Source organism: Cervus elaphus, chromosome 27 (assembly GCF_910594005.1).
Source record: "Cervus elaphus chromosome 27, mCerEla1.1, whole genome shotgun sequence".
In the NCBI taxonomy this organism is placed as follows: Eukaryota; Metazoa; Chordata; class Mammalia; order Artiodactyla; family Cervidae; genus Cervus; species Cervus elaphus.
The window spans coordinates 40,909,247-40,928,414 of record NC_057841.1 but is presented as its reverse complement, the minus strand read 5'-3'; the positions used below and the strand labels follow the sequence as shown (position 1 = coordinate 40,928,414).

Below are 19,168 nucleotides of genomic sequence, written 5' to 3'. Positions count from 1 at the left end.
GACCTAAGAGACATGGGTTCAATCCTTAGGTTGGGAGGATACCTTGGAGGAGGGCATGGACACCCACTCCAGTATTCTTGCCTGGAGAATCCCCATGGACAGAGGAGCCTGGCAAGCTACAGTCCATTGGGTCGCATACAGTCAGACATGACTGAAGTGACTTAGAAAGCATGCACAGGGTCTCCATACACGCTGGGAGATTTATAAAATTTTAGCCAACACTAAAGTTCAGTTTTGATGGACGGTTTTTCTACACCTGGGCTTCTATTGACCCTAGGAGGAAGATTACTAACCTTCTACCCATATCTCTGCTTCTGAACAACAGACACAGAATTCTTGTTTACCTCAGAGGATTCAACTTATGGAACCATATAGCACAGACACCTACACACTAGTGACTGCAAAAATATTGGAAGAAGATGATGGCTCAACTAGCCATGCCAACCAACAGACATGCCTCCAGTATGTCAGAAAGACATGTTAGCAGTGAATAGTTGCTTTAAAAACTAAGACAGGGCTCTAAATTAGCTTATCTTCTATATAGTCAGTGAAACTAAATATAACATATTTATTATAGACCTAAACCCTCTGTTGTTTTTATCTTGCTATCTATTAAAATGTCTGTGTTCTTGCTCATATTTCACTAAAACTTGTAGCCAGCTATTACTGCTGAGTGACGGGCGTTCTGTGAACATTACTTTTGAAAGTCTTTTAGTACTTTCAAGCAACTGTCACCGTCTGTCATGGGTTTCAAAATGTCATAGCACTGGGGACTTCTCTGATGGTCCAATGGTTAAGCTTCCACACTTCCACTGCAGGGGACACAGGTTTAATCCCTAGACAAGGAACTAAGATTCCGCATATGTTAATTTGCTTCAGTTATGTCTGACTCTTTGCGACCCTATGGACTGCAACCTCCAAGGCTCCTCCATCCATGGCAACAATACTAGAGTGGGTTGCCATGCTCTCCTCCAGGGGATCATCGTTACCCAGGGACTGAACCTGAATCTCTGATGTCTCCTGTATTAGGAGGCGAGTTCTTTACCTCTGAATGCCACTTAGCAAAAAAAAAAAAAAGGTTACAGCATTGTATCCCCTAGCAACTTAATGCTTGAGTTTTATGTTTAATGGAAAATTACTAAGTTTTGAAATTGCAGTCAGCAGAATGATATGATGAAAAGAGCATAGAAATTTGAATGAGACAAAAGTGGCTTTCAGTTCTATGATTTACTAGCTGTAAAATTTCGAGTACATTATTTAATAGCAGTAAGTCTCAATTTTATCATCTTTCCAATGTAATGAATAACAACACTGGGGTTTTGTATAATATTACATGAGAGAAAGTTTGTGTGGCAGGGATTATAAAATGGCTACCAGCAGGTCCTGGGGCTCATTGCTCCCCTACAGAGGCACTGAAGGAGAGGAAATATCCTGTCCCAGATCGCAAGCCAAGGTCCAGAGGTGCTTGCTGATTGAACAGGCTGAGGCCACACACTCAGCCCTGAGACAAGCCGCAGTGCTGGAGGACATGCTAAGCCAGCTCTTCTGCTACTCCTGAAACACATGGACACGTGGAGGGAGCAAGGTTTCCCCCAAGCAAAACCAGGGGGATGTGACAACAAAAATCAGAAGTAGCAAACCCCGGGCAGCAAAACCCACAGATGTTCACTACAATTGAAATACAGGGTGGGCAATGAATAAAAATTCATTGTCCTCCCCTGTCCTCATATCATACCAGTATATACTGTACTGTAGTCACTTTCTTGCTGTGGGATCACAAGGGTATCTTCCCAGATCGTACCTGCTTTGACATCAACATCCCCTTGGTAGTATTTTCTACCAACTCCCGAAGAGCCGTGGCTCCTTCCCCTCCTTTGAGGGCTCGCAGACCTTGCCCCTCCGTACTTCTCCTGCAGTGGCATGCACTTTGCACAGATCCATTCAACTCCAAAGGAACAGTTTCACCACCAAGAAGAGGATTGATATGAACTATTGAATACAAGCCCAGTAGGTAACACAGAGGCACTAAAATGTAATACTCAATCCAACTTGATTTGTTTTAAAGCTGTTTTACTCTTTTTCCTTCATCCATCCCCAGATTTGTCTGATCCACTTAAAGCTTGTCAGCCCCTTTGAGACCAGACTGTGTTTTGTAAAATGTTTTTGGTGTATCTCCCTGGCACCTGCCCTGGTGCATGGTACCCTGTAGATACCTGTGAATGTTCACGGGTGAGACAGCTTTGTAGGGTAACAGTGAGTGAATTACCATCGAAGAGCACTATTACAAAGTTCTATTCAAGGGCATCTGTGTTGTTGTATGGCAGAAAGCAATACAACACTGTAGAAATTTTTTTTTAATTTTAAAAAGTAACTATTAAAAATGTTATTTGGAAAAAGATGTGGCAAAGGGTATTAACCCTATATGTGGAGTCTAAAAAGAAATGATACAAATGAATTTACTTGCAAAACAGAAAAGAGACAGACTTAGAGAATGAACTTATGATTGCTGCAAGGGAAGGATGCATGGAAGGGATAGTTGGGGAGTTTGGGATGGACATGTACACACTGCTGTATTTTTAATGGATAACCAACAGCACAGGGAACTCTGCTCAATGTCATGTGATAGCCTGTATGGGATAAGGAGTTTGGGGGAGAATGGATACATGTGTATGTATGGCTGAGTCCCTTTGCTGTCCACTTGAAACTATCACAACACTGTTAATCGGCTATTCCCCAATACAAAATAAAAAGTTTAAAAAAAAAAAGAATTTTACCCACGGGAAAAAAAAGAGGTAGGTATTTACTCCTATCCTTAAAAGGTAATTTTTTAGGCAATCTGGAAGCAAATTAAGTTTTACACCAGCTTCGGGCTTCAAGGGGAGTTGGAAAGGGCGGTTGTCAGGGAAATCTGCTTGCAAAACACCAATCAGGCCTTGGGATCTACACATCATGTAATTGTAATTTTCCTATTCTTGCTCTTTTTTTTTTTTTTTTTCCTGCTTTTGCTCTGAGAAGAGCAAGCTAAAAAGGCTACAGGGACATTTATGCCAAGTCGCATTTGTCAAGTTGAAAGCTGTGTGGAGCAGGAAGGCAGTTCTCCCAGCTGCAAAGAAGATGCAAAGGAGCAGAGTGAGTAGGGAATCTGAGAGCTCACTAAAAGTGCTTAGAAGGCCAGTGCATCCCAGCCATTTCCGTACAGAGTACAGAGCAAGGCTGGACCCTGAAACTCAGGGCGAAGTCTTCTTACAAATGCTGAAAAGCTACCGGAGTGCTTGGAGGCCCCCATAGCACTCTTGGGAGTGTGGCCGTCCTGCAGGTGTTCTGATTCCCCGAAAACTGTCCATGTATTTCAAGTAAAAATTGATAACAATCATTGGTAAGGGCAACACAAAATGGTGAAGAAGCAACGCTGCTTTATCTCATAATTATGTTCCATATTTATTATTTTATTATTATTTTAAAACTTTTATCTGTGCTAGCCAGTTAGGGATTCGATAATATGTATGCTTATTTTTTCAAGATTTTTTTCTTGATGTGGACCATTTTTTGAAGTCTTAATTGAATTTTTTTACAATATAGCTTGTTTTATCTTTTGGCCACAAGGCATGTGGGATCTTAGTTCCCAGTGCAAGGATCGAACCTCCTCCCCCGTCACTGAAAGGTGAAGTCCCAACCACTGGACCACCAGGGAAGTCCCTGTATGCTTATTTTAATAGTGACTTTTTTTTTTTTTGGTACATTTTTGAAAAGTACAGAGTGTGGGAGCATGAGCTCCATTTTTTTAAGTTTATCTGTTCACGCACTCAATCAACATGCCTTCCTCAGAGGCGGGGTGATACATGCAAAGCCCTGGCATCAGAAAGAAGCAGATTCCTATTCGTGATGATGACCTTGGGCAGGTCAGTCCAGCTTTTTGAGTCTCAGTTTTGCAGCAGTAAAGTGGAAATGGGAGCGTCTGTTTCACAGGACAGGTAGAGGGATTAAAATAGAGTCACAAGGTATCCCCTCCAGCCCTTTGAGATTACTCTAGAAATGCAAGGTTATTCCATAAATATCAGGTCCTCAGCTCTCCTTTCCTCAGTACAGGCTCTTCTCCTGTATACCTTTCCTCACCAGGCTCAGGAAAGGTCAAACAGGTTGACCCCCCTCAGCTGTAGCCACATACCCTAATTTACCTCTTTACTTTAATTGAAATACTCAATTGTTGAAGAAATCAACAACCGCTAAAGGGTAGCCTTGCAAAGATAAGCCTATTATTGACACCCACCATTTTAATCACAGCTCTTCCTTGCTATATCGTCTTTATTTCTACCTAATGAACCAAATGCCAGAGTTATCTATTCCAGCTTCTTTGGTCCCTAATGAAATAGAAACCTGCTTTAAATTCACCTCTGTCTTAGGTTTATGCGTTTTCCTCCCCAAATCTCTACAGTCCAGAACTGCTCACAGAATGGCCCCAGCCTCCCCTGGTATATTTCAGGATACATGCTCCATTTCAGCTGTCCCGGCTTTCTAAGTGTCTGCATTCCTTTTGTGGCTCTCAGATTTCCCCAAATCTCACGCATTTCCATCACCCCAAACCGCACCATCCAACTTCCCATCCTGAGATAATCCACTCTCGAGGAGTCACTTGCACATGGCTTCATCTCCCAGCCCATCGTCTTCCAGCCCATCGCTGGCACAGAATGTCTGACTCTGTCTACATTGAGTTAGACTCTATGACAGCAGCTCAGCCAAACCCCATGCACATTGGAAGGGCCTATTAAAGTAAGCCTTTCCATGTCTACAACAGTATTTCTTATAGCTTTAATTTCAAGGCATGTAAGTCTTTGTTTATGAATTTTCCTCCAGAGAGAGTTTAAAACTCTCAGAAGTTGTTGTCTTATCTGAAATGTGTTCTTTAGATGATCATAAAATGACAACTGGGGGCCTTCCTGGTGGCTCAGTGGTAAAGAATTGCAGGAGATGTGGGTTCGGTCCCTGGGTAAGGAAGATCCCCCGGAGGAGGAGATGGCAACCCCTTCCAGTATTCTTGCCTGGAAAATCCCATGGACAGAGGAGCCTGGTGGGCTACAGTCCATGGGGTCACAAAGAGTCGGACACAACTGAAGCACACAGGCACACAGAATGACAATTGTTCGTCCAAAAACAGCCACGATCTAAACATAGAGGGGAAAAAAAAATCTCTGGACTGTGTACAGCAGACCCCTGCTTGGGCACGGTGTCTCTCTGAGCGAACTGCAACCCCTCTGGACTTCAGTTTCTTTATTTCATAAGCTGAGATTATAATACTTACTTACGCTCCTTATCCTTCAAGGCAGTTGTAATGGTCATGAGACTGTGTAAACTTATGTTTTTTTTGCAAAAGCATGACATAAATGAATGCTAATTGTTATTAATTTGATCACTAAGAAATATGAATATTGCATCCTATCATCACTATCCCAGAATACACCCATTCTTATTCTTATTTTTGTACATATTCTTTAAAGGGCTGTTGGATTGCTTTCTGAGCTCCGTATTTTTTCACATTTTAGCATCTTTGATATTGGAATGTATCATGTAATCTACAGAGTGTCAGAGTTTAATTGGTGGTATTTCTTTCTTTCTTAGTGATACAAAAAATATCGAGGAGCTTGCACTGGTATCTTGGATTCAGTAAACCTGGGCATTTGGAGCTTAGGGGCAAGTGGAAGAAGGGTAAAAGTGGAAGTACCTTGTCTATTCAGAATGGAGATTCTATTAACCAAGGCGGGATAAGATAACTGCTCCCCCCCACCCCCAAAAAAAAAATCAGCCAAGAGTTTGAGACATTCAGAAAGAAGAAATTACCTTGAACGATATCACTGGTTCCCTTTAAAGTGGGAGGAGATTTTTTTAAGGACCCCCAGGTTATTATACTTTAGTTCACAGGTCTCCTGGAACTAATATGACACTATTTCAACTGAGTTTTGGGAAGGCTAAAAAAAAAATTGGCAGTATCACAGGAATAGTCCACTTCCAAAGATCTTAGAAGAGAGATAATACATTTCTGAGATGGTAGGCCAATTTAGGAGAGAGAATTTTTACTATAGGACATATATATATAACACAATGATATATTTTATAATTTTCATACATATTAGATTTTTAAAATAATTTTCTCTTGTTGCATTACGAGGGCCCATCATTCAGTGCCCATGACACTATTTCAACTACGAAAGCATCTTTATTCTGTACTTAGAGGATGACAGCAGCTAGGTATGGTCATTCCTTATCAGAGATAGGTCTTCTGTCCTCCTGAACCATGACATATGGTTTAAAGTATAGTCTGGCTATCTCTGGACTTCCCTGGTGGCTCAGATGGTAAAGCGTCTGTCTGCAATGCTGGAGACCCAGGTTCGACCCCTGGGTCGGGAAGATCCCCTGGAGAAGGAAATGGCAACCCACTCCAGTACTCTTGCCTGGAAAATCCCATGGACAAGGAACCTGGTGGGCTACAGTCCATGGGGTCGCAAAGAGTCGGACATGATGGAAGCAACTTAGCATGCATGCATGCAACATTTATTGCGATTTCTTTTAACATTTGCATCTAACTGCCCCACCGAGCTCCTGCAGGCAATCAGGACGTCTGGCTTGCCTGTCATCAACAAGTGTCCAGGCCACTCCTCTGTCTGCTCCAGCTTCCCTTTGTTATTAATACAAAGACTTCCATTTTGTAAACCACAAGGACCAGTATTAGGAAGACCTTCTCAGACAGCTGCAAGGTTAATTTTTTTTCCGTGGATTTACCTGAAGCTTTTCTCTCTGTGCAAGTGATGCAGAAGGACACAGCAGCCTTGACTAGATCACAATGTAGCTGCAGCACCTGATACTTCATGCTCTGGGCCCAGGGACAAACTAGCCTGCTTTCTTTGAAAACACTGTAACCAACCACTGCCTCTCTTTTGCTTCTGAGTTTAAGAGACTCATAATAAAAACAGTGGCTCAATGGTAGCAATTTTACTGGCCCTGATTGTTCAGCAACAGTATTTCTCTTCTCCAAAGTCTTGATGTTCAGATTTCCTTACATTTTTCCTGGAGCCAGTTTCTGTATTAGTTTACATGTATTGTAATAATTATAAAATTGTAATAACTTACTGTAGGTTTTCTCTCAGTGTATGAATAATGTATTGATTTTTAAAATCCATTCCTTGCAGATCACTTCCATAAACTTCTTTAGGTACTCTCATTTGAAAAATATGTTTAATTGAAACATATACACATTAAATACTTCCCAGCTGGTTCTCTTAGCAACAATTGTAGCCTGTTTCTAGTATAAGACCAAGTTTCTACCATAAACTAACTTTGGGGAAAAAAACCACCTAAAGAAAAATTTGCCATGTTTTGTTTCATAAGCAATATAAGCTAATAAGGTGTCACTGGTGTCTAACAAAGCTCTGCCTCAGTGCTGAGAAACTGCAAGTGTTGGCTGCATCCTCTATGACCCTCAGCTGTACCAACTTAATTTATAAAATGTAATTACTGAGCCAATAATGAGGTACTGAATATGATCGTATCTCTGCAGTGACTCACCTGCCAATGGAAGGAAAACACGACTGTTCTCAACATTTATAATTTCCCTAAGAAGCCTTCCTGTTGCCATGGTGATGTTGATGCTTTTTAGCTCAAAAAGCAAGAACTCTACATTGTTACTACCATAATTGATAAATGGCAAATGGATCAGGCATGATGGATGATGAAGGTGTCATGGGACTATAGTTGTTCAGTTCTGTAGGTACCATGAGATCAGAGACAGAAAGACAGCATCAGATATGGTCTCGGCAAGACATAGGAGCTGTTGGGCTGGAACTCTTCCTCTTTGTAGCTGAGATTTTTGGGCAAGTTACCGAACCTCACTTTCCTCATTTGTAAAATGGGGATAATAATAATAATACTCTTAGTTGTATGGATCAAATGAGTTAACACTTATAAAGCATTTAGAACAGAACCTGCACACAGGATGCATCATTTGAGTTAGTTAAAATAAGCTGCATAGTGAAGCTTAACCAAATTTCACTGGTAGTTTTCAGCATTAGAACCTACAAATCACTGTTTTCAGGTCCAGGAATAGTAGCATCTCTTCAGTCTGATGTTTCTAGATATTGCAAGCTTTCAAAATAGTTAAATGTATGAGTTAAGGAAGAATAGTGCTTTTTTTTCAGTGGAATGTCTATTCTCAGTTCCTAGAAACTATGACTTAGAAATCTGTCTACTCTGTACATGTGTATCATTGTAGACAATTTTATTAACACATTGTAGACAATTTTATTCAATAACACAAAATTATTAACACAATTTTATTAGATTTAAAATTCATGTTATTAATCATAAATTTTAGATGATGTAAACTCTGATCTTTGAATTAAACCAAAAATGCTTTGAATTCCAGTGCTGCCATTTCTTAGCTGTGTGTTCTCGGGCAGATTTCTTAAGTCCTCTGAGCTTCTGCTTCTCATTTGAGAAATTAAAAAAAATAGAGTTGTTGTGTTGATGAAATAAGATCCTATAAGCAAACTGCATAGCATCCTTAAATGTTAATAATGAAACATGGCATTATTTAATGGATAATCAGTAAATATTGGGTTGGCCAATAAGTTCATTTGTTAAGATGTTACGGAAAACACCAGATGAACTTTTGGCCAATCCAGCAGTTAGCATGAAAATGTTAAATACTTTTTTACCTTCTCATTGCCAACGTGGCCACTTCTAGGAGCCCTTCCTGGATCCTCCTTCTCCATCACCATTACATAACTCCTGTTTCCAGTGTCTCCTTAGCTCATACTCCTGAGGCTTGGTAACACCTTGACTTGGAACTATTCCCAACCTTTCGTCTGCTTTGTCTTCGTATCTCCATTATCAGCATTTTGAGGGCAAGAGGCAGCCTCCTTGTTTTCTGGTCTCTTTTAATTAAGCCCTGTTCCCTGTTCTGTGCACAGTTCATAGGTTGGTCATTATATCTTAATGGATAAAAAGAGTGGCCATTGTTATGTATTTTTTTATTTAACAAACGGAGGAGGAATGAGATCCTAGTGTGGATCCACACTGAACTGTGCTGTGCTGTGCTTAGTCACTCAGTCGTGTCCGACTCTTTGCGACCCCATGGACTGTAGCCCGCCAGGCTCCTCTGCCCATGGAATTCCGCGGGCAAGAATACTGGAGTGGGTAGCCATTCCCTTCTCCAGGGGATCTTCCTGACCCAGGAATCAAGCACAAGTCTTCTGCATTACAGGTGGATTCTTTTACCCATCTGATCCCTAAGAACTAAAAATAAGGTCAGAAACAAGCCTTTCTGGCATGGGATGGTGCCCTGATGAACTCAAAGGAAATGATTGCTTTGGGTGGGCCAAAAAGTTCATTCGGTTTTAAGTAAAAATAAAAAGACATATTTTTCATTTTCACCCAGAACTTTATTGAACAACATATTCACTAACTGAAGAAACTCTTCTGGCCAACCCAATAGAAAGACAAATGAGTCATGTACTGAGAGCATTATCTTGTGGGTTCCTCACAATTAGGGACTTGGAGCAGGATCCAACAAAACAAGAGGAAAAGAACAGCTAAGTGGTGGCTCAATCGGGTAAGTAGGGTAACCAGAAAGCCAGAAGGGGAAAAACTCTTTAAGACGTGGTATGTGTTTGGGTACATAGGGGTGTGTGTGTGTAGAGGCCAAGAAAAATTAAAATTAAGAAAATGCCACTAGTTTTCCTGAGGAGATCATTAGAAACCTTCAAAGACTGTGTCAAGCAACCTATAGAGGCTAAATCCAAATTAAGAGGATTCAGAAAGAATCACTGGTTGGGAAGTGAACATAGCTAGTGTAGACCAGTGGTTTGGGAGGAAGCAAGATTGGATACAAGATGCTAAAGATGGAAGACGCAGGAAAGATGTCAACAAAACAGAAACATTGTTGAATTTCCAATGACAACTGAAAACAAATCATTGCAAAGCTCAAATAAAACCGCTCTCTAGTGGCATCTGTATATGCCTATTACTTCCAGCATGAGAAAACTGAGAAGTGTAAGTGAATCTGATGATTCTAATTTTCCCTAGTATACAGGTTCTTTCAAAGATTGAGACATGGATTAGCATGTACTGAAAATATTTTCAGACTAATTATGGTAAAGTATTATTGTTGAAAGTTAATGTCTAAAGTTTTCAATAATTACTGGCATTACCCATATTCAGGGTCAGGAAAGAAGAAGATAAACTATTTTTTAATATTTATGTGTATTTATTTATTTGGCTACACTGGGTCTTAGTTGTGGCATGGAGGATCTGTAGCTGTGGCATGTGGGATCTAGTTTCCTGACCAGGGATCAAACCCAGGCCCCCTACATTTGGGAGCAAGCAGTCTTAGCCACCGCACCACCAGGGAAGTCCCGAAGGTAGACTTTTATACAGAATGAACTCTCTGTTTTGTATCTGCATAGGTCCCTCAGGATGAATGGACAGGGTACACCCCTCGAGGTAAAGATGATGAAATCCCCTGCCGAAGAATGCGGAGCGGCAGCTACATCAAGGCCATGGGAGATGAAGACAGCGGTGACTCGGACACCAGCCCCAAGCCTTCTCCCAAAGTGGCTGCGCGAAGGGAAAGCTATCTCAAGGCGACTCAGCCATCCCTCACAGAACTCACCACTCTCAAGTGAGTGTTTCCAATACTCTACTTCCCATACCCCACTTCCTGTTTTATCCCTTATGATCCGATCATACAGCTTCTAGAGTAAGTGTGGCAAACAACATCCCACAGGTGGAGCAGCATGATATATTGAAGAGTCTATTGGTTTTGACCTTGGGTCTGACATACATCCCAGTGCCTTCAAAGACATGGTATCCAGGTGTGTTTTGCATAGAGCATAAGCTGAACCACCGACCTCCAAAAAGAGTTTGCAACAATCCAGAATGGCTTCTAAAGAGAATTAGGAGTTCTCATCAATGAGGGTGTCTGTGTACTCCCACTCTTGGTTGTTTGTTTAGCCATCAAATCCGCAGGGCAATGCTTCCTTAAAAAACTCTTGAATTTTTCAGATGACTGAATGATAAAATAGTGTAGATCAGTGGTCCCTAGTGGTTTATCTGTATTGTTTAAAGTCAATGCTGAGTTCCTTCTGAGGCCACTGGGAGAATCAAATGAGAGATACTGAAAGCACTTGGTAAACTGTTGTTCACAATTACTTACCTTGTAAAAAAAAGCTTGGAAACAAATGAATATATTCCTAGTGATCAGGATGGATGATCAAATATACTTCCTATTCGTTGGTTCCTTTGGGCTCACAGATAAGTTTGAAAGCATGTGAAGCAGTTAACACGATCACTGAAAAGAACACTTCTCCAGTTCTGAAGGGAATAGTTAGTGCTGGTTTGTTACAGCCACTCCCCTCCTCCCCACAGAACTAGAAAGAATGGGATTCCCCAGATGAACAGAGGGAAATACGTTCATATTGAGAGTGGATGACAGTACGAGGCATGGCTTCATTGGTACTTTTAACCTGCCAGACCGAGTTCCCAGCCTCCAGGTGGGCTAGCGATGCTCAGTGGAATTGAGAAGGAACAGGGAGCTTTCAGAGAACCATGGCTTCAGAGGCAAGGCTTGAAGGGGGAGGGTGAAGAGTCTAAGCCAGCACAGATGGCAGCCAAAGGGTGGCGGGGGGTGGGGAGGTGGTGGACAGGTGTGAGATGACAATTCAACTCAACAACTACAGGTAAAGCTACTCCGGGAAGCTACTGATCAAGGTGCTGTAGCATATAGGGATTGTGTAATGGTGAGGTAGCATTGCTTGCATCTCCTTGGGGTTGTGACAGTACTCCCAAGTGCTTCACAATCATCTTTATTTTATATTTGGTCATGCTGCATGGCATGTGGGATCTTAATTTCCCAACCAGGAATGGAACCCATGCCTCCTGTAGTGCATGTCCAGAGCTTAAGCACCACCAGGGAAGTCCCAACAATCATGTTTAGCTAACATTTGAACCCCCTTGGACATGGTGTACAGAGAAAATAGGAAAGTGTGTGAGAAGGTTGTAACAACCTTGAGAAAGGTTTCAACAGAGTGCTGCCAGAGTTCTTGAGAAGAAGAAATAACAGCCAACAGGGAGAGATTAAATTTGAGAGGAAGACTGAAAATAATGGAAACTTTCTTCTACTCTTCTCCACCATTAGATTGTAAGTTCTATCCTACTGGAAACCCTGACTACTGATATATCCCAATGCTTCACATAGGAGGTGGCCAGCAATCATTTATAATGATGTAATAACTAATGAATATGAATGGACTTCCCAGGTGGCGCTAGTGGTAAATAATCCACCTGCCAATGCAGGAGACAAAAGAGACACGAATTTGATCAGTGGGTTGGGAAGATCCCCTGGAGTAGGAAATGACACCCCACTGCAGTATTCTTGCCTGGAAAATTCCATGGACAGAGGAGCTTGGTGGGCTACAGTCCATGGGGCCACAATGAGTTGGACATGACTGAACAACCGAGTGTGCGCACGCGTGCACACACACACACACACACACGCACACACACACAGCTAACATGAAAGGGGGCACTGATCATTGCGAGGAACTCTTCTAAGTGTTTCACATACACATATACAGTTACTCTTGAGGTAGGATATATAACCATCCATGTAAAGCTGACAACAAAATTGAGACACAGAACAGTTAAATAACTTTCCCACAGTAGCCCTTCTAGAAGTGACAGAGCTACGGTTTTGAACCCAGATCATCTCCCCTCAGAGCCTGTGCTCTTGAGCAACATGCTGTCCTAAGTCTTTTTTGAAAGAACAGATGAAAAACGAGATGGCATTCCTGGGGTATATCGTGGGGAATGGCTTCGAGGTACCATTATTTTTACTGTTCACTATGTACACGCAGCTCTCCTTTTCTCGGCACGTGGCAATGTTGCACTTCTCTGCCTCTTTGAAATCAGTGTGGTCATGTACGTGGCTTTAACAATGAAATTTGAACAGAAGTGTTGTGTATCACTTCCAGGAAGTGTGGCCCTACTCCCTGGGTCCACTTTTCTGATTTGAGGACCATGGGAACACCGATTGAGATATACCTTCTGTCTTTCTGGGTATCCGAGTGAATGCAATGAACAGAGCCTCCTGCCAGCTCATGACATGGACACAAGAAACCTGTCCAAGAAATTAAGTTGTGAGCAAGAAATAAACTTGGGTGATTTGCAGTTGTTTATCAACAGAGCCAAACTTGTCCTATCCTAACTTATACATAAATTGATACTAGGAATGGAGTACTCATGTAACAACAAAATAAACTAAAACATATGACTGATTATAGGATTTGGTAGCAGAAAGCAAGGTAATTATCAGAGGCTGGTACATACTGATCCATGTTATGCAGTGGTGAGTCATTTGGTAAATTGTTGTCTAGAACATGGACGGTAGATGAGGTAACAAATGAACTCTAACTCTAGGGAAAGTAGTTGCAAAACATTGTTAACAGAATGTGTCGGTTGCTCTTGGCAGCCTTCAACACCGTGTTCCGTGATTTGAAATAGACTCGGAAAAGAATTGGTTACAATACAAGTAGTAATGAAAGGGAATAAGAAGAGTCTAGACATTTGTGGACTTGTGTGACTGGAAGAAGCAATTGATCTCAATCCAGTTTGTAAAAGGTAAATCTGAGAAAGCACTTGAATGAAGAAGATAGGATGAAAACTATCCCGTGTGGCAATGTTCAAATCAAGAACATGGCCCCAGGCTTCCCCGGTGGTCGAGTGGTTAAGAATCCGCCTGCCAATGCAAGGGACATGGGTCCAGGAAGATTCCACATTCCCTGGCACAACTAAGCCTGTGCACCACTGATCCCGAGTTCTTGAGCCCATGATCCATAAGAGAAGCCACTGCAATGAGAAGCCCACACACTGCATTTATTTAGAGAGTAACCCCCATGAACCACAACTCAAGAAAGCCCAGGTGCAGTGACGAAGACCCAGTCCAATGACAAGTAGATAAATAAATATTTTTTAAGTTAAAAATCAAAAAGGACATGACTCCCTGCTCCATTATTCATGCTTTGAGTGGAATCAGATGATTTAGAATGAAGATGCAATTAAGTAAATATTTTTAACTAGATTAAAATGCTTCAGAGAAGAGCAGTGGATAGGTTGGTAAGCTGAGAGTACATGAGATAGAGAGGCATGAGGGTAGGAAGGCAAACAAATAAGACAGAGATGGTCATGGCATCTCCAAGGGGTCTACGAGTATGATGCCTGCTACATGGAACTCACTGGAGCCAGTAGGTAAGAAGTTGACTGTGTGGCTTCCCTAGTAGCTCAGTGGCAAAGAATCCACCTGTAGGTGCAGGAGACAGAGTTTCTACCCCTGATATGGGGAGATCCCACATGCCACGAAGTAACTAGGCCTGTGCACCACAACTAGTGAACCTACATGCACAACTACTGAAGCCTGTGCCCGGCAGCAAGAGAAGCCACCGCAATGAGAAGCCGCATACCACACCTAGAGAGTAGCCCCCACTAGCTGCAGCTAGGGAAAAAAAAAAGCCCATGCAGCAACAAAGACCCAGAACAGCCAAAAAATAAATACAAATAAATTTTTGTATTGGCTCCAAGGAGCCAATATTTCCTAATGTGTACTTTGGATATTTTGGATGTGGTCATACAGGACAACAGAAATGGGGAACTCTCCCACGGAGCTAAACAATGTGGACAAGGACCAGGGAAGTTGTTCCAGGGAGCAGAACCCAGGCTCCACCCCAGGACTCACATCAGCCAGAAAGAAAGTCAAAGTTGCTCAGTCATGTCTGACTCTGTGACCCCATGGACTGTACAGTCCATGGAATTCTCCAGGCCAGAATACTCAAGTGGGTAGCCATTCCCTTCTCCAGGGGATCTTCCCAACCCACGGATCAAACCCGGGTCTCCCACATTGCAGGCAAATTCTTTACCAGCTGAGCCATGAGGGAAGCTCAAGAATACTGGAATGTGTAGCCTATCCCTTCTCCAGCGGATCTTCCCAACCCAAGATTCAAACCGGGGTGTGCTGCATTGAAGGCAGATTCTTTACCAACTGAGCTTTCAGGAAACATCAAACAATGCCTACCTAACTCTGAATCTCCTCAATCCTTTGGTCATTCGGTCCTTCCTCTTTTCAACCCAGGCCAAGTGTGAGTCAAGATATTCTCACAGCCCTTCCTGTTTCAGCTGCACTTCCTGCTTGCACTTCCAGGTCAGAACCCACTTCACTGCAGCTTCTGGCATCTCCCTCAATCTGCTCTGCATTCTCCCAGTGTGCTTTGAGTGGCTTCTCTTCCTAGGCACCCAGTTGGTTTTCCTTTTCTCCTCCATTTGGACCCACTGTCGTATCTTTTGCTCACCTCAGCAGTCTTGGTGAGTCCATTATTCCAAGCAGCTCTTTATTCTTTCTGCTTTCAACTCTGGGCCTCACATCTTCACTCTGACAGCTAGTTGCTGTGTAACCATGGACGAGTTATTGAATCTTCCTAAGACAGAGATTCCTCATTTGTGAAGTGGGGACAGCCTCATGTATAGAGTTACAGTGATAAAACAAAGCTAATGTGAGCCCTGAGTACTCGATCGGGCACTTAGAACCTAATTAAAACTGAAATCTCTCTCCTGTGTTTTAAACTTTCCATTCCTTCTCTCTAAAAAGCATCTAAATTCCCTTTCATTCCTTCAGCTCCCTCAAAGATACATAGTTCTTTCCTCTCTGAGACTGTGATCATTGCAGGGACAGTGCAGGAACCAAACAGCCTTTTATAAAGAGCAATTCTATAGCAAGAGACGAGGACAGGGTACGGACTACAAGAGTCACACGCCCATCTCATTTGGAGGAGGGTATTCACACCCCAAATACAAACCTATTTTTTTTAAAACTGGGCATGATGACAGGGGCTAAATATAATAGACAATTTCTTGTACTAGTTTTGTCTATATTTTTAGATGCTCATTGATGTTTATTGTAGCAGTATTGTAATAATGAAAAGTTGGAAACAACTTAAATACATACCAGCAGGGGAAGGGATAAATAACTGCGGCAGATTCATAAAATGCATTATCAAAGGGTGCCAGCGGTGGTGCTGGTGGTAAAGAACCTGCCTGCCAGTGCAGGAGATGTAACAGACCCGTGTTCGATCCCTGGGTTGGGAAGATCCCCTGGCGAAGGAAATGGCAAACCTCTCCAGTATTCTTGCCTGGGAAATCCCATGGACAGAGGAGCCTGGAGGGCTACATCCATAGGATCACAAAGAATCAGACACAACTGAAGCAACCTAGCACGCACATACACCAGTATGGGTAAATACCAAATGCAGAATGAAAGACATACACTTTTTAAAAGTTAAAAGCACACAAAATAATACTAGGTACTATTTGTCTTTTAACCGAGCTTTGTTTCTTTTCTTGAAGAATGTTGGAAAGTATTTAAATAATTTGTCTATGAGTAAATGAATGAGTTTCTCTGTTTTAAACTTTTTCCACTTCTTACTTAGTGGAAGTTGCAGGTAGTTGATAGGATAAAAGACAAAAGAAGACGGTGTCATGGTCAGGGAGAGATGGGAAAGTATCCTGAGTTTGTCAATGAGGATGTAAATGCACAAGTTTGTAGCGTTAGGTGATACTAGGCTGTTCACCCTCCCATTGGAAGGAGCATGTGCTGTTATATGTTAGTTAATGAGGGACTGGAGAGGGATATCAAAGCATTTGGGCAAAATAGACAGCAAAGGAAAACAGAGGCATTTCCCTCCACTTAGGACTAAGAAGGGAAGATGTACATGGCTGTGTTCTTCAATGTGGTTCACATCCACAGGTAAAAAAAAAATCGTCCTGCTCCCCTCTTCGTGGCCTGTGCCCCTCCTTTTTCTGGGAAGAGGAGGAACACGAGGAGCTGCAGGTGGGCAGGAGGGCATGTGGAATGTGAAGACACAGCTGAGGACACAGTCTGGCTAGAGGGGGGCAAAGAGAGAAAGGAAACTTCTACAAAAGAGAAGCCAAACAAGAGACTCCAGCGAGAGGCCACAGGCTGGGGTTCCTGATGCAGAATGGATTTCAGTTCCCAGAATTAAGGCTGTAGGAGAACAACCCCTTTGTCTCTTCTCATATTATTTTGTTTACCAGCACGACCTTCTTTTGTCTTTAAACCGTGAACTGCCAGCGCTTTGTGCTTCATCATAACAATACATATACATCAGCGCTGAAAGCTTCCTTAAGACCAAGGAGACGAGGGACAGCACCTTGGGTGATGGCCTTCACTGAGAAGTGTGGCTGAAGCTCTGTTGAGGAGGCTTCTGAGGCCCAGAACCCTGTACTTACCTGGAGGGGAGCTGGGACCCTTTGGATCCATCTTCTGCAATGCAGGAGACCCAGGTTCGATCCCTGGGTCAGAAAGATCCCCTGGAGAAGGGACTGCAACCCACTCCAGTATTCTTGCCTGGAGAATTCTATGGACAGAAGAACCTGGTGGGCTACAGTCCATGGGGTCGCAGAGTCGGACACGACTGAGCAACTAACACTCACACAACTGGGATCCATTAACGCTGGGATCCGCTAATGCTGTTTGCAAGGGCCTGGGGTGGGTCTGAGAGGGAGCCATCTAAGTGGACCATCCAAGTTAAGAGCACGAGACTCTCATTTAATTTGGGGGTGGGGGGTGGGGATGGGGCTCAGAGACACGAAACCATTGCCAAAAGCCACAGAGCTATTTATATTTTTTTTAAGTTTCAGGATTAGAAAAAGAATGATGATTTCAAGGATTAACCATCCTGAACATGAAAACTTATCTGCCCTCAAGGCATTTAGAATTGAAATAAATCTTCCTGAAGTCTTTTGTTACTTTATCAATATTGCAGGAAGCTCTGGCTGGTCCTTTCCTGAGCCAGTCAAGCACAGACACCTGGGGCCCTTCTCACTGATTTTGGAAGAGTTTCAAAGTCTATAACATTAGAGACTGGTTATTTTTCCAGGAGAAAATTTTTCTTAGTGCTTGGATGAAGGGATAAAGAACTACGAAGAGATTTTAAAGTGTTATTTGCTGAGGATTAATGGACATTAACTTGAATTTAACTTGAGAATCTTCTAAATGACAGCTCACTTACCATTATTTTTTTAATGTTCTTCTTACAGTCTATTGAATAAAAGTCCAAGTTGGGATTTGGACATGGCTTTGACTATAATCATGGAGCAGACAGTTGTCTCCTTTCCAGAATAAACAGCATATTCTAGCCAATCCAAGTAAAAGACTTAAATCCTTCATCAGAGCCAAGCTGAGGTGACCTGCTTTGAGGGAACTCAGGCCTCCAAACCTCTGTCCTCCTTGCCTGAGAATTTAGTCTTAAACATTCAGGAGACCTTTTCGAGAATACTAATGTTCTTGGGTGATGTGTTATTTCAAATCATTGTTAGTTAATAATGAAGAACAGTGTAGCATCGACACATATAGGCTACCATGTGTAAAACAGAGAGCTGGTGGGGAATTGCTCTATGACACAGGGAGCCCAGCCTGGTGCTCTGGGGTGACCTAGAGGGGTGGGATGGGGGAGGGGACGGAGGCGCAAGAGGGAGGAGACACACGTATAACTATGCCCGCTTTACGTTGCCGTGCTGCAGAAACCAACACAACGTTGTAAAGCAATTTTCCTCCAATTAAAAAATAAATTTAAAAAATAGTGAAGAAAGAAGGACAATCTAGCAGCAAGGGGAAGGGATTTTTTACGATCTGTGGGAGAAGAGAAGGGAGTGAGAGAGGCGATGGTCCCCAGGGTGTAGCAACGAAATTAAAGAGTAATGAGAGAGACTTCTCCAGGAACTTTGCAGCCTGAAGATGAAGCTCATTGTCTCAGGACTCCTTCTGACTCCAGAACATTCCACTGACCTTAGGCCTTACCTATCGGAAGACACAATCACTGACATTAAGTAGCTGATGAAAACCAGCCTCAGAAATAAGCCGTCAAGATGCCTCTGGAAAACAGAAAATGGAAAGGAAGAAAGAAAAACCATGTACAAGAGTGTGGGAGTGCCTCCTCTCCAACATTCCTGAGAGAAGATGGGAGCTGAAAACCTCAAACAAAATGTTTGCCCCATCTCACTTGGTTAATTTTAGTTATCTTGGTTCATGGCTATGATTCATCCCTAAAGCTGTGAATTG

General features: G+C 42.4%; 1 protein-coding gene across 13 annotated transcripts in view; it reads left to right on the top strand.

The window, feature by feature from the left end:
* The window catches only part of DLGAP1 (DLG associated protein 1), a 750,273-nt gene that overhangs the window by 525,431 nt on the left and 205,674 nt on the right, over positions 1 to 19,168 (top strand). For 12 of the 13 annotated variants that reach the window (XM_043888813.1, XM_043888810.1, XM_043888814.1 and 9 more), the window contains one exon: positions 10,452 to 10,666. In XM_043888813.1, the coding sequence (XP_043744748.1) occupies positions 10,452 to 10,666 (215 nt within the window). Of the gene's footprint in view, positions 1 to 3,015; positions 3,130 to 10,451; positions 10,667 to 19,168 lie in introns of all 13 variants that reach the window. The other variant, XM_043888815.1, reaches the window with a different exon arrangement.